This window comes from Oncorhynchus gorbuscha, linkage group LG10 (assembly GCF_021184085.1).
Source record: "Oncorhynchus gorbuscha isolate QuinsamMale2020 ecotype Even-year linkage group LG10, OgorEven_v1.0, whole genome shotgun sequence".
Lineage (NCBI taxonomy): Eukaryota > Metazoa > Chordata > Actinopteri > Salmoniformes > Salmonidae > Oncorhynchus > Oncorhynchus gorbuscha.
This window is the reverse complement of record NC_060182.1, coordinates 74745222-74758112: the sequence shown is the minus strand read 5'-3', so window position 1 is coordinate 74758112 and position 12891 is coordinate 74745222. Positions and strand designations below refer to the sequence as shown.

The window sequence follows — 12891 nt, the reverse complement described above, 5'->3', positions numbered from 1 at the left end:
AAGGTATGCTGATGACTCACATTTCCTCTTAAATCCACAATCTGGATCCCTGCACAGCCTCATAAAGGATCTAGATAATTTTTCTAACCTCTCTGGATTACAACCGAACTATGATAAGTGTACCTTATTACGTTTTGGATCGCAAAAAAATACAACTTTTACATTACCGTGTAGTTTACCCAGTGGTGTAAAGTACTTAGGTAAAAATACTTTAAAGACCACTTAAGTCGTTTTTTGGGGGTATCTGTTATGCAGGTGAATGAGGACCCAAAAGCGACTTGGCGAAAACAGAGTCTTTAATCCAGTAAAGTAACTTTACAATCAAAAGGCATAATACTACTCGTAATGACGAGAACAGACTGGAGACTTGATCAAGAACTGCAGGTTGCCTCGGGAAGGCACTTGAACGTAGCAGACTCAGACACCTGCTCACCACGCAGCATCTGAGGGAAACACGACACGACAGGGCAATACATAGACACAGCACGGTGAACGATAGACAAGGATCCGACAGGGCAGGAACGGAAAACAAGGAGAGAAATAGGGACTCTAATCAGGGAAAAGGATCGGGAACAGGTGTGGGAAGACTAAATGATTGATTAGGGGAATAGGAACAGCTGGGAGCAGGAACGGAACGATAGAGAGAAGAGAGAGAGGAAGGGAGAGAGAAAAAGGGGAACGAACCTAAAAAGACCAGCAGGGGAAAATGAACAGAGGGAAAAGCAAAATGACAAGACAATCTAAGACAAAACATGACAGTACCCCCCACTCACCGAGCGCCTCCTGGCGCACTCGAGGAGGAATCCTGGCGGCAACGGAGGAAATCATCAATAAGTGAACGGTCCAGCACGTCCCGAGACGGAACCCAACTCCTCTCCTCAGGACCGTAACCCTCCCAATCCACTAAGTATTGGTGACCCCGTCCCCGAGAACGCATGTCCATGATCCTACGTACCTTGTAAATAGGTGCGCTCTCGACAAGGACGGGAGGGGGAGGGAAGACGAACGGGGTGCGAAGAAAGGGCTTGACACAGGAGACATGGAAGACAGGATGGACGCGACGAAGATGTCGCGGAAGAAGCAGTCGCACAGCGACAGGATTGACGACCTGGGAGACACGGAACGGACCAATGAACCGCGGAGTCAACTTACGAGAAGCTGTCGTAAGAGGAAGGTTGCGAGTGGAAAGCCACACTCTCTGGCCGCAACAATACCTTGGACTCTTAATCCTGCGTTTATTGGCGGCTCTCACAGTCTGTGCCCTGTAACGGCAAAGTGCAGACCTCACCCTCCTCCAGGTGCGCTCACAACGTTGGACAAACGCTTGAGCGGAGGGAACGCTGGACTCGGCAAGCTGGGATGAGAACAGAGGAGGCTGGTAACCCAGACTACTCTGAAACGGAGATAACCCGGTAGCAGACGAAGGAAGCGAGTTGTGAGCGTATTCTGCCCAGGGGAGCTGTTCTGCCCAAGACGCAGGGTTTCTGAAAGAAAGGCTGCGTAGTATGCGACCAATCCTCTGATTGGCCCTCTCTGCTTGACCGTTAGACTGGGGATGAAACCCGGAAGAGAGACTGACGGACGCACCAATCAAACGACAGAACTCCCTCCAAAACTGTGACGTGAATTGCGGGCCTCTGTCTGAAACGGCGTCTAACGGGAGGCCATGAATTCTGAACACATTCTCGATGATGATTTGTGCCGTCTCCTTAGCGGAAGGAAGTTTAGCGAGGGGAATGAAATGTGCCGCCTTAGAGAACCTATCGACAACCGTAAGAATCACAGTCTTCCCGCAGACAAAGGCAGACCGGTAATGAAGTCTAGGGCGATGTGAGACCATGGTCGAGAAGGAATGGGGAGCGGTCTGAGACGACCGGCAGGAGGAGAGTTACCCGACTTAGTCTGCGCGCAGTCCGAACAAGCAGCCACGAAACGGCGCGTGTCACGCTCCTGAGTCGGCCACCAAAAGCGCTGGCGAATAGACGCAAGAGTGCCTCGAACACCGGGATGACCAGCTAACTTGGCAGAGTGAGCCCACTGAAGAACAGCCAGACGAGTGGAAACAGGAACGAAAAGGAGGTTACTAGGACAAGCGCGGCGACGCAGTGTGCGTGAGTGCTTGCTTAACCTGTCTTTCAATTCCCCAGACTGTCAACCCGACAACACGCCCATAAGGAAGAATCCCCTCGGGATCAGTAGAAGCCACAGAAGAACTAAACAGACGGGATAAGGCATCAGGCTTGGTGTTTTTGCTACCCGGACGGTAAGAAATCACAAACTCGAAACGAGCGAAAAACAACACCCAACGAGCTTGACGGGCATTAAGTCGTTTGGCAGAACGGATGTACTCAAGGTTCTTATGGTCTGTCCAAACGACAAAAGGAACGGTCGCCCCCTCCAACCACTGTCGCCATTCGCCTAGGGCTAAGCGGATGGCGAGCAGTTCGCGGTTACCCACATCATAGTTGCGCTCAGATGGCGACAGGCGATGAGAAAATAAGCGCAAGGATGAACCTTATCGTCAGACTGGAAGCGCTGGGATAGAATGGCTCCCACGCCTACCTCTGAAGCGTCAACCTCGACAATGAATTGTCTAGTGACGTCAGGAGTAACGAGGATAGGAGCGGACGTAAAACGTTCTTTTAGAAGATCAAAGCTCCCTGGGCGGAACCGGACCACTTAAAACACGTCTTGACAGAAGTAAGAGCTGTGAGAGGGGCAGCAACTTGACCGAAATTACGAATGAAACGCCGATAGAAATTAGCGAAACCTAAAAAGCGCTGCAACTCCGACACGTGACCTTGGAACGGGCCAATCACTGACAGCTTGGACCTTAGCGGAATCCATCTGAATGCCTTCAGCGGAAATAACGGAACCGAGAAAAGTAACGGAGGAGACATGAAAAGAGCACTTCTCAGCCTTCACGTAGAGACAATTCTCTAAAAGGCGCTGTAGAACACGTCGAACGTGCTGAACATGAATCTCGAGTGACGGTGAAAAAGTCAGGATATCACAAGATAGACAAAACAAAGAAATGTCTCTCAGAACATCATTAACTAATGCCTGAAAACAGCTGGCGCATTGGCGAGACCAAACGGCAGAACCCGGTACTCAAAATGCCCTAACGGGAGTGTTAAACGTTTTCCACTCGTCCCTCTCTGATGCGCACGAGATGGTAAGCGTTACGAAGGTCCAACTTAAAAGCACCTGGCTCCCTGCAGAATCCGAAGGCTGATGACATAAGGGGAAGCGGATAACGATTCTTAACCGTTATGTCATTCAGCCTCGATAATCCACGCAGGGGCGCAGAGTACCGTCCTTCTTCTTAACAAAAAGAACCCGCCCCGGCCGGAGAGGAAGAAGGCACTATGGTACCGGCGCCAAGAGACACAGATAAATAATCCTCGAGATACGTTCAGCATAGTCTACCCCGAGGAGGAGTGGTCCCCGGAAGGAGATCATCAATTACGACCGGTGAGGAGGAAGGGAGTTGGCCGGGGACCGACTGAAGACCGTGCGCAGATCATGATATTCCTCCGGCACTCCTGTCAAATCGCCAGGTTCCTCCTGAGAAGTGGGGACAGAAGAAATGGGAGGGATGGCAGACATTAAACACTTCACATGACAAGAAACGTTCCAGGATAGGATAGAATTACTAGACCAATTAATAGAAGGATTATGACATACTAGCCAGGGATGACCCAAAACAACAGGTGTAAAAGGTGAACGAAAAATCAAAAAAGAAATAGTCTCACTGTGGTTACCAGATACTGTGAGAGTTAAAGGTAGTGTCTCAAATCTGATACTGGGAAGATGACTACCATCTAAGGCAAACATGGGCTAGGCTTGTCTAACTGTCTGAAAGGAATGTCATGTTTCCGAGCCCATGCTTCGTCCATGAAACAACCTCAGCCCCAGAGTCAATCAAGGCACTGCATGTAGAAGGTCCAGCGTAGATGGAACATAGTAGTACAGGATCTAGATGAAGAGACCTGAGTAGTAGCGCTCACCAGTAGCCCTCCGCACTGATGAGCTCTGGCCTTTACTGGACATGAATTGACAAAATGTCCATCTGATAGAGGCACAGGCGGTTGGTGATCCTCCGTTCCCTCTCCTTGGTCGAGATGCGGATAAGCTGCATGGGCTCAGTCTCTGAGCCAGAGGAGGGAGATGGTTATGCGGAGCAGGGAAACATTGACGCAGCCCTTCCACGAGCTTGGTGACGAAGATCTACCCGTCGTTCTATGCGGATGGCGAGAGCAATCAAAGAGTCCACACTGGAAGGAACCTCCCCCGAGAGAATCTCATCTTTGACCACTGCGTGGAGTCCCTCCAGAAACGAGCGAGCAGCGCCGGCTCGTTCCAGTCACTAGAGGCAGCAAGAGTGCGAAACTCTATAGAGTAATCCGTTATGGATCGATCACCTTGGCATAGGGAAGCCAGGGCCCTAGAAGCCTCCCTACCAAAAACTGAACGGTCAAAAACCCGAATCATCTCCTCTTTAAAGTTCTGGTAATTGTTAGAACAATCAGCCCTTGCCTCCCAGATAGCTGGGCCCCACTACACACTGACCGGTGAGGAGCCCGGCCAGTAAGGTGCGCAGATCAGCACGGTGAACGATAGACAAGGATCCGACAGGGCAGGAACGGAAAACAAGGAGAGAAATAGGGACTCTAATCAGGGAAAAGGATCGGGAACAGGTGTGGGAAGACTAAATGATTGATTAGGGGAATAGGAACAGCTGGGAGCAGGAACGGAAGATAGAGAGAAGAGAGAGAGGAAGGGAGAGAGAAAAAGGGGAACGAACCTAAAAAGACCAGCAGGGGGAAAATGAACAGAGGGAAAAGCAAAATGACAAGACAATCTAAGACAAAACATGACAGTATCTGTACTTTAATTTACTATTTATATTTTTGACAACATTTACTTCACTACATTCCAAAAGAAAATAATGTACTTTACTTCATACATTTTCCCTGACACCCAAAAGTACTTGGTTACATTTTGACAGGAAAATGGTCCAATTCACACACTTATCAAGAGAACTTCCCTGGTCATCTCTACTACCTCTGATCTGGCGGACTCACTAAACACAAATGCTTTGTGGGAGTGTGCCCCTGGCTATATATGTCAATAAAAAATCAAATGGTGCCGTACTTTGCTTAATTTAAGGAATTAGAAACGGTTTATAAATTTGACTTTTGATACTTAAGTACATAGCAATTCCATTTTCTTTTGATACTGAAGTATATTTCAAATCAAATACTTAAAAAAAATGCTATTTAAAATATTTTACTTTTACTCAAGTAGTATTTTACTGGGTGACATTCCCTTTTACTTGAGTATTTTTTTTTTATTAAGGTATCTTTACTAAGTATGACAATTGAGTACTTTACCAATAAAATGGTCTGAAGGTGAAGTGGACATACTCGGTATTCATATCCCTAAAGAAATAAAGGAACTTAATACAACAAATTTGAACCGAAATTTAGCAAAAACAGCTAAGGTCTCGCTACCATGGAAAGGTAAATTCCTGTCTTATTTGTAGAAAAATCACCCTGATTCGTTATTTTGTCAAAACCCAGTTTACCCATTTACTTATGGCCCTGCCTACGCCGAACAATTTGTCTTTTAATTTATTTAAGCAAGAAAGATTTTACTGTATTTGGAATGGCAAGCCAGACAAAACGTGATTATTTCTATAACGAATATGTGTTCGGGGGGCTAAAATGATTAAATATTAAAGCAATAAACCTCTCACTAAAACCATCATGCAAACATTATACTTACTAATCTACTGGAGAACCAGTTCGGGTGTAAGAATGGTTCATCCCTTGTTCAAAAATGTCATTTTTCCCCTTTATCCAGATTACATCCTCTCACTTTTTTTTTTTATGTAACATTTATTTAAATAGGTATTTCAGTTCATTGAAAATGGAACCTTTGTCAAAATATCTCCCTTTCTAAAACAAGCCACACAAAGCTGGTTTCATCTTCCAGAAAAGACAACAAATATTACAACAAATAATATGGTTAAATTCAAATATACTAATTGGGGAAAAAAATGGGAAAAAATAAAATAATTATCTCTGCTGATGATATCACAGGTGCATATAACAAACATTTTTGGAAATGTTTGCTCTATCTAAAATACCAACCAACAATGCAGCATTACCACAAAAAATGGAGGAGGCAAGTGGTAGGTGGAGAAGGTAGGGAACTAGTTTGTTTGCCCATTATTAAAGACGAAATTGTAGATTTGTATTTTTTCATAAATAAAAAAAAACATCAGTTTTACTAAAGGACCAAAATGTTTATCGCGGCGCCATACAGGTTGCAAAATATTTGGGATGAGATCTTCTATGTGACGATTCCGTGGCACATGGTTTATGAACTGATATGCAAAAGAACGCTTGATTCAGAATTTAGTTTTTACATTTAAATTACTATACAAAATTACTATACAAAATCGCCATAAACGGAAAGTTATGTACAGTGTATTCAGAAAGTATTCAGACCCCTACACTTTTTCCACATTTTGTTACGTTACAGCCTTATTCTAAAATTGATTAAATCGTCCCCCCCCCAACCACATTAATCTAAACACAATACCCCATAATGACAAAGCAAAAACTTTGTTGAAAATTTTGCAAATGTATTACGAAATAACAAACTGAAATATCACATTTACATAAGTATTCAGACCCTTTACTCAGTTCGTTGTTGAAGCACCTTTGGCAGCAATTACAGTTTAGAGTCTTCTTGGGTATGATGCTACAAGCTTGGCACACCTGTATTTGGAGAGTTCTCTGTGGATCATCTCAAGCTCTGTCAGGTTGGATGGGGAGCATCGCTCCACAGCTATTTTCAGGTCTCTCCAGAGATGTTTGATCGGATTTAAGTCCGGGCTCTGGTTGGGCCACTCAAGGACATTCAGAAAATTGTCTTGGCTGTGTGCTTAGGTTCGTTGTGCTATTGGAAGGTGAACCTTCACCCCAGTCGGAGGTCCTGAGCACTCTAGACCAGGTTTTCATCAAGGATCTCTCTGTACTTTTCTCCATCCTGACTAGTCTCCCAGTCCCTGCTACAGAAAAAAATCCCCATAGCATGATGCTGCCACCAACATGCTTCACCGTAGGGATGGTGCCAGGTTTCCTCCAGACATGACGCTTGGCATTCAGGCCAAAGAGTTCAATCTTGGTTTCATCAGACTAGAGAATCTTGTTTAGGTGCCTTTTACTGAGAAGTGGCTTCTGTCTAATCACTCTACCATAAATGCTTGATTGGTGGAGTGCTGCAGATATGGTTGTCCTTCTGGAAGGTTCTCCCATCTCCACAGAGGAACTCTGGAGCTCTGTCACAGTGACCATCAGGTTCTTGGTCACCTCCCTGACCAAGGCCCTTCTCCCCATATTGCTCAGTTTGGCCAGGCAGCCAGCTCTAGAAAGAGTCTTGATGGTTCCAAATTTCTTCCATTTAAGGATGATGGAGGCTACTGTGTTCTTGGGGATCTTCAATGCTGTAGACATTTTGTGGTACTCTTCCCCAGATCTGTGCCTTGACACAATCCTGTCTCTGAGCTCTACGGACAATTCCTTCGACCTCAATTCCCTCGACATCAGGTTGTTTTTTCATAAATGTGCAAAAATGTCCAAAAAAAACTGTATTCGTTTTTTTCTTTGTCAGTATTGTGTGTAGATTGATTTGGAAATTAATTATTTTTAATCAATTTTAGAATAAGGCTGTAATGTAAGAAAGAGTGTGGGAAACGTCAAGGGGTCTGAATACTTTCCAAATACACTGTACGGATAACGTATCCTAGGAAATGACAGCGCCATAACAAAGATATATTGTTTATTGTTAAAAAACAAATTATTATGGCAGTGGTCAGGGACATGGGGAGAACTATGATGCTGAAGCATTATTAGTTACTGTAACTCTAAACTGGTACCAACACGGGATCTACACTTCAGTACAGTACCACTGGATAACTGCATGCACTGGGCAACATTTACCTCTTAGAGAGACAAAAGAGATGGGGACTGGAGATGAGAGGCGAGCGGAGCAGGTTTTCCTGGTAGTGCTCCTGGGGAGAGCAGCGTATGGTTGAGGCAGACTGGAGCTGCCGGCGCCAGCAGGGTGAATCACCTGATCCTCCTGAGAGGCATGGCTATCGCTAATGAATGTCTCCACAGGCCTGTGCCAGCCAGTACCCAGGCCACTGCTGCTCAAGCAACAGGCAGACCACTCAACTCAAACCAAGCTAACGTGGTTTTCTACAGTAGGCTAGCTTGAAATGTCAATCAATAGGATTTGTTAAAGGTACACAAGGCAATAAGACGTCATCATGCACAGAAGGGCTACTTCCTGCTTACAGACGTCAATAACAACAGAATACAAATCTGCCAAGACTATTAGTATGTGGGCATGCTCAAACTGGGAAGAGCCAATAGTGGCAATCTGTCCTGCTGTGTAGGATGATGTCATGTTGATCAGTCTACCTTTAAATGTGCCCTTCAAAGGACTAAGGAAGGCTTAAGGTGAGTTGAGTGTTTGCCTAAAGACGGGGATGGTGTGTATTGAATTTGAATTCAGTCCATTCATGGAGTGAATTGGAATTCGACGTGTAAACAAAGCAGTTGCATAAACATTGCTTTGGTAGGTTTGAATCCGGTCCTAAATGTTACCTTGATAACGATGTTTTTATTGTCATACATGTTCATGCCAGTAAACAATCAGGAGCATGCTGTTCAGCCATCTAATACATATTACCAAATCCTTTAGCGACAACTGAAACAAGAACAAATTATCTTAAATTTGCCTTGCCACCAAATGATACTACAGACCTATAAACCAAAAATAACCCCTCAGATGTATTATGGGTACAGCCAATATGCATGTTGCCTAAACCCATGCTTAATCAAATGACACATCAAAGACCTTTTTTTTCAAACACCATACTAGGTTAACTCCACGCACGACTCCCCCTCAGCCCTAATTAACCTAACAAGTCACATGGAGTTGAAGAAAACACTGTAGCTCCCTCACAAAGATCTGAACCACACAAACTGCCCTCATCTAGACGTCGAGTGCAGTCACAGAAACTCATGCTAACGTAGCTCATAGGCTTGATTGCCTTGTTGTCATTAGCTTCTGCCGTGATGTAACCTACCCCGGAGACCCGAAGACAGATGTTGGCGCCAGATGTTAGCTTTCAGAGCTAATGGCTAGATCAGACTTAACACTGTCCTTTTTGAGATGGGCCCATCTGGCTGTCAACACGGGTTTGATTCCAGTTGACGGTCACATTGGTTCCGTGACTCAGATCACACCCCCTAGTGTCTTTTCAGCAGATGAGGTCAATCTGAGTCAGATTATTGTGGTGATGTAATCTTGCCTGAATTTGAGACAGATGTTATCTCCCAGAACTACCAGCTAGCCTTTAACTAAGTCAGTTAACTTGCTATAGCAGAGGGTGACTAACTTCTGTCCTCAAAGGCCTCAGTGTCCACTGGTTTTCCTTTCTCCCTCACACTTAATTGATCAATTAATTTCAGTGATTGGGTAGAGCAGGACTACTTTAATCCAACCCTGATGGTCCAGGGTACTGCTGGATAACGAAAACAACACAAATGTCTTCCCAAACAAACTACACCTTTTGGCTTGAACAAACCCCCTCAAAAGAGCACGTTTGACAGAATCCACATTCAGCGCGGGCATGATTACAATAAATGCCCCCCGACTGAAGTAATAAACATGTATTGGATCTTCCCTACCAACCCTACAGTTCTGCCTCGTAGCTCCAAAAAAGTATATCTAACTAGAAAAACTGTCAAGTCATCATTCCCCCCCACCAAAGCGCTGAATCCCTCTGATCTCCACAGCATTATTGACAGTGGCTGCCCTTCAATTCCCTTCGTTAGCTCGGCGCGGCTGGCTTCAGCACGGCTCAGCCCTGCAGAGGCGAGGAGGGGAGCATGTAGAGTACGAGGCTACACTGCTGCTGTGCTCTGGACTGCAGGGGAGCACGGCTCCATAAATAATTCACCACCTGGGTCTTCCTCTCACGCTCCAGAGGCAGAGGAGAAAGTGCAACGGCTGTTTGAGAGGGCTTTGAGGAATGGAGGGTTTTCTTGCCCATGTTTCTGCAGTAGAGTTGCAGCACCCACACACTAAGAGATGTTGTGTAGGAGCTATGGTTGCATGTTTTTCAACCAGCCACACACAGACACGAAGACAAAGACACACACACACAAACCTCAAACAAAAACACTGACATAGGAGCCCAAGAACACATAATGTTGATGCACACACACTGACCTGAGGCCGTAGAGCACAGTTCCGTCAGGATGAAGTCGGATCATTCTGTTCTTCACTGTGACCCCGTGCACAAAGGACTTCTTATCGTTGATGAAGTAGGTGTCAGGGACCCAGAGTGAGTCTGCCACCCTGTTGTCCAGTGTCAGGTTGAGGGGAATCCCTGTGTAGGACAAGCGCTTGTCCCTCCAGGACTGTTGGAAGTACATAGTGATGGTGTAATCCTAGGGGGGTGGAAGATGAAGAAGAGGAAAGGGTGGGATGATTAGGCACACAATAGGAAAGTACATGATGTATAGTGTTTATGGGAGGGATTAGCGCTCTGTTGTTGGAGTGTTCACAGTGTGCCTGTTGGCTGTGGCACTGTGTGTACAGTTCATTTGTGAAGTATTCAGACACCTTATTTTTTTCCACATTTTGTTACGTTACAGCCTTATTTTATTTTAACATTTATTAATTTGTTTTTTTTCCTCAATCTACACACAACACCCCTTAATGACAAAGCAAAAACCTTTTATTTTTTTATTTTAGCAAATGTATTGAAAATAAAAAACGGAATTATTACATTTACATAAGTATTCAGACCCTTTACTCAGTACTTTGTTGAAGCAACTTTGGCAGCGATTAAATTGACGCTACAAGCTTGGCACACCTGTATTTGGAGAGTTTCTCCCATTCTTCCCTTCAGATCCTCTCAAGGATCTCTCTGTACTTTGCTCCGTTCATCTTTCCCACGATCCTGATAGTCTCACAGTCCCTGCCTCTGAAAACATCCCCACAGCATGATGCTGCCGCCACCATGCTTCACCGTAGGGATGGTGCCAGGTTTCCTCCAGACGACGCTTGGCATTCAGGTCAAAGAGGTCAAATCTTGGTTTCATCAGACCAGAGAATCTTGTTTTTCATGGTCTGAGAGTCTAGATGCCATTTAGCAAACTCCAAGCGGGCTGTTATGTGCCTTTTACTGATGAGTGGCTTCCGTATGGCCACTCTACCATAAAGACCTTTTTGGTACAGTGCTGCAGCAATAGTAGAACTGGAAAGTTATACCATCTTCACAGAGGAACTCTGGAGCTCTGTCAGAGTCACTATCGGGTTCTTGGTCACCTCCCTGACCAATGCCTTTCTCCCCGGATTGCTGAATTTGGCGGGCGGTGGTTCCAAACTTAATCCATTTAGAAATGAGGCCACTGTGTTCAATATTGCAGACATTTTTTGGTAGCCTTCCCCAGATCTGTGCTCGACACAATCCTGTCTCGGAGCTCTATGGACAATTCCTTCGACCTCATGGCTTGGTTTTTGCTCTGACATGCTCTGTCATCTGTGGGACCTTATATAGACAGATGTGTGCCTTTCCAAATCATGTCCAATCAATTGAATTTAGCACAGATGGACTCTTAATCTTAGAAAACATCTCAAGGATGAGCAATGGAAACAGGATGCACCTGAGCTCAATATCTAGTCTCATAGCAAAAGGTCTGACTACTTACGTAGTTATGTACTTATGCTTTATTTTTTGTACATTTGCAACAATTTCTAAAATCATGTTTTTGCTTTGTTATTATGGGTATTGTGTGTAGATTGATGAGAGAAACAAAAATTATTAAATCCATTTTAAAATAAGGCTGTAACATAACAAAATGTGGAAAAAGTCAAGGGGTCTGAACACTTTCTAAATGTACTGTATGTCCTTTGTGTGTTGTCTGGTTGGGTTGTCTCTGTGTATGACTCCCTGGATGAGTGTATGACTAAATGTATATATGTGTGAGTGTGTTACCAATGCTCCAGACTGAGTCTCTGCTGTCAGTCGGGGTTGCACTGCAGTCTCCCACACAGTGCACACCTTCTTTTAAAAATGGTAACCACAGACTGCAATAAGGCCACATACTGCTGAGGTGGATTCTGTTGTGTAACGTCAGTTCTTATTAAGCGCAGCAAACAGTCAACTCTCGCTCGCTCCAATTGGCTCCTCTGCTCCTTGGAGAGGCTGAGCAGCTACAGTACTCTACTTCCATCACCTGCCCCACTGTCACTCCTGTCAAGCCCTCCATCCAGTCCTGCCCTCAAACTCTCCCCTTTCTCTCTACCCTTGCATCAGCACCCCAAACGTCAATCTGAACATTTGCCTCTTTTTACCTGTTTACTCTGTTCTGTTGTTCTCTCGGGTTTACATTTATACTTATAACAGCTACATGCACGAGCATAATGAGATTAATGCCGTTATGAGCTATTGTTGTGACTATCAATGGCTAAGTTTGAACGTTCAGTCGGGTTTCAAGCTAGTTTAGATAAGTCATTGGGAAGTTACTGATGAGAGAGAAGAAGGATGATGTTTCAATAAACCTGGAGGTGCAACATGAAGGGCTAACATTTTGGCTCTGCCATAACACACTGTCCGATATCAGAGGGTATCTTCCCTTGCATATCGAGTGGTGTGTATCACAGTGCAAGAGAGTGAGAGGAGGGTGGGGAATAACAATAACAGAGCTGATCATTAGACGACAGAGACAGTTGCCAAGGTGCACAAGGTCCTCAAGATCACTCAAGGTTGTTGAGAAAGAGACGTGCCAGCAA

At 45.0% G+C, this 12891-nt stretch overlaps 1 protein-coding gene across 1 annotated transcript in view; it reads right to left on the bottom strand.

Annotated features, from left to right (window-relative positions):
- LOC124046567 (gamma-aminobutyric acid receptor subunit beta-1-like) overlaps positions 1–12891 on the bottom strand; it is a 67115-nt gene that overhangs the window by 34239 nt on the left and 19985 nt on the right. Inside the window, exon 4 of the mRNA XM_046367084.1 lies at positions 10321–10541. Within this exon, the coding sequence (XP_046223040.1) occupies positions 10321–10541 (221 nt within the window). The remainder of the gene's footprint in view (positions 1–10320; positions 10542–12891) is intronic.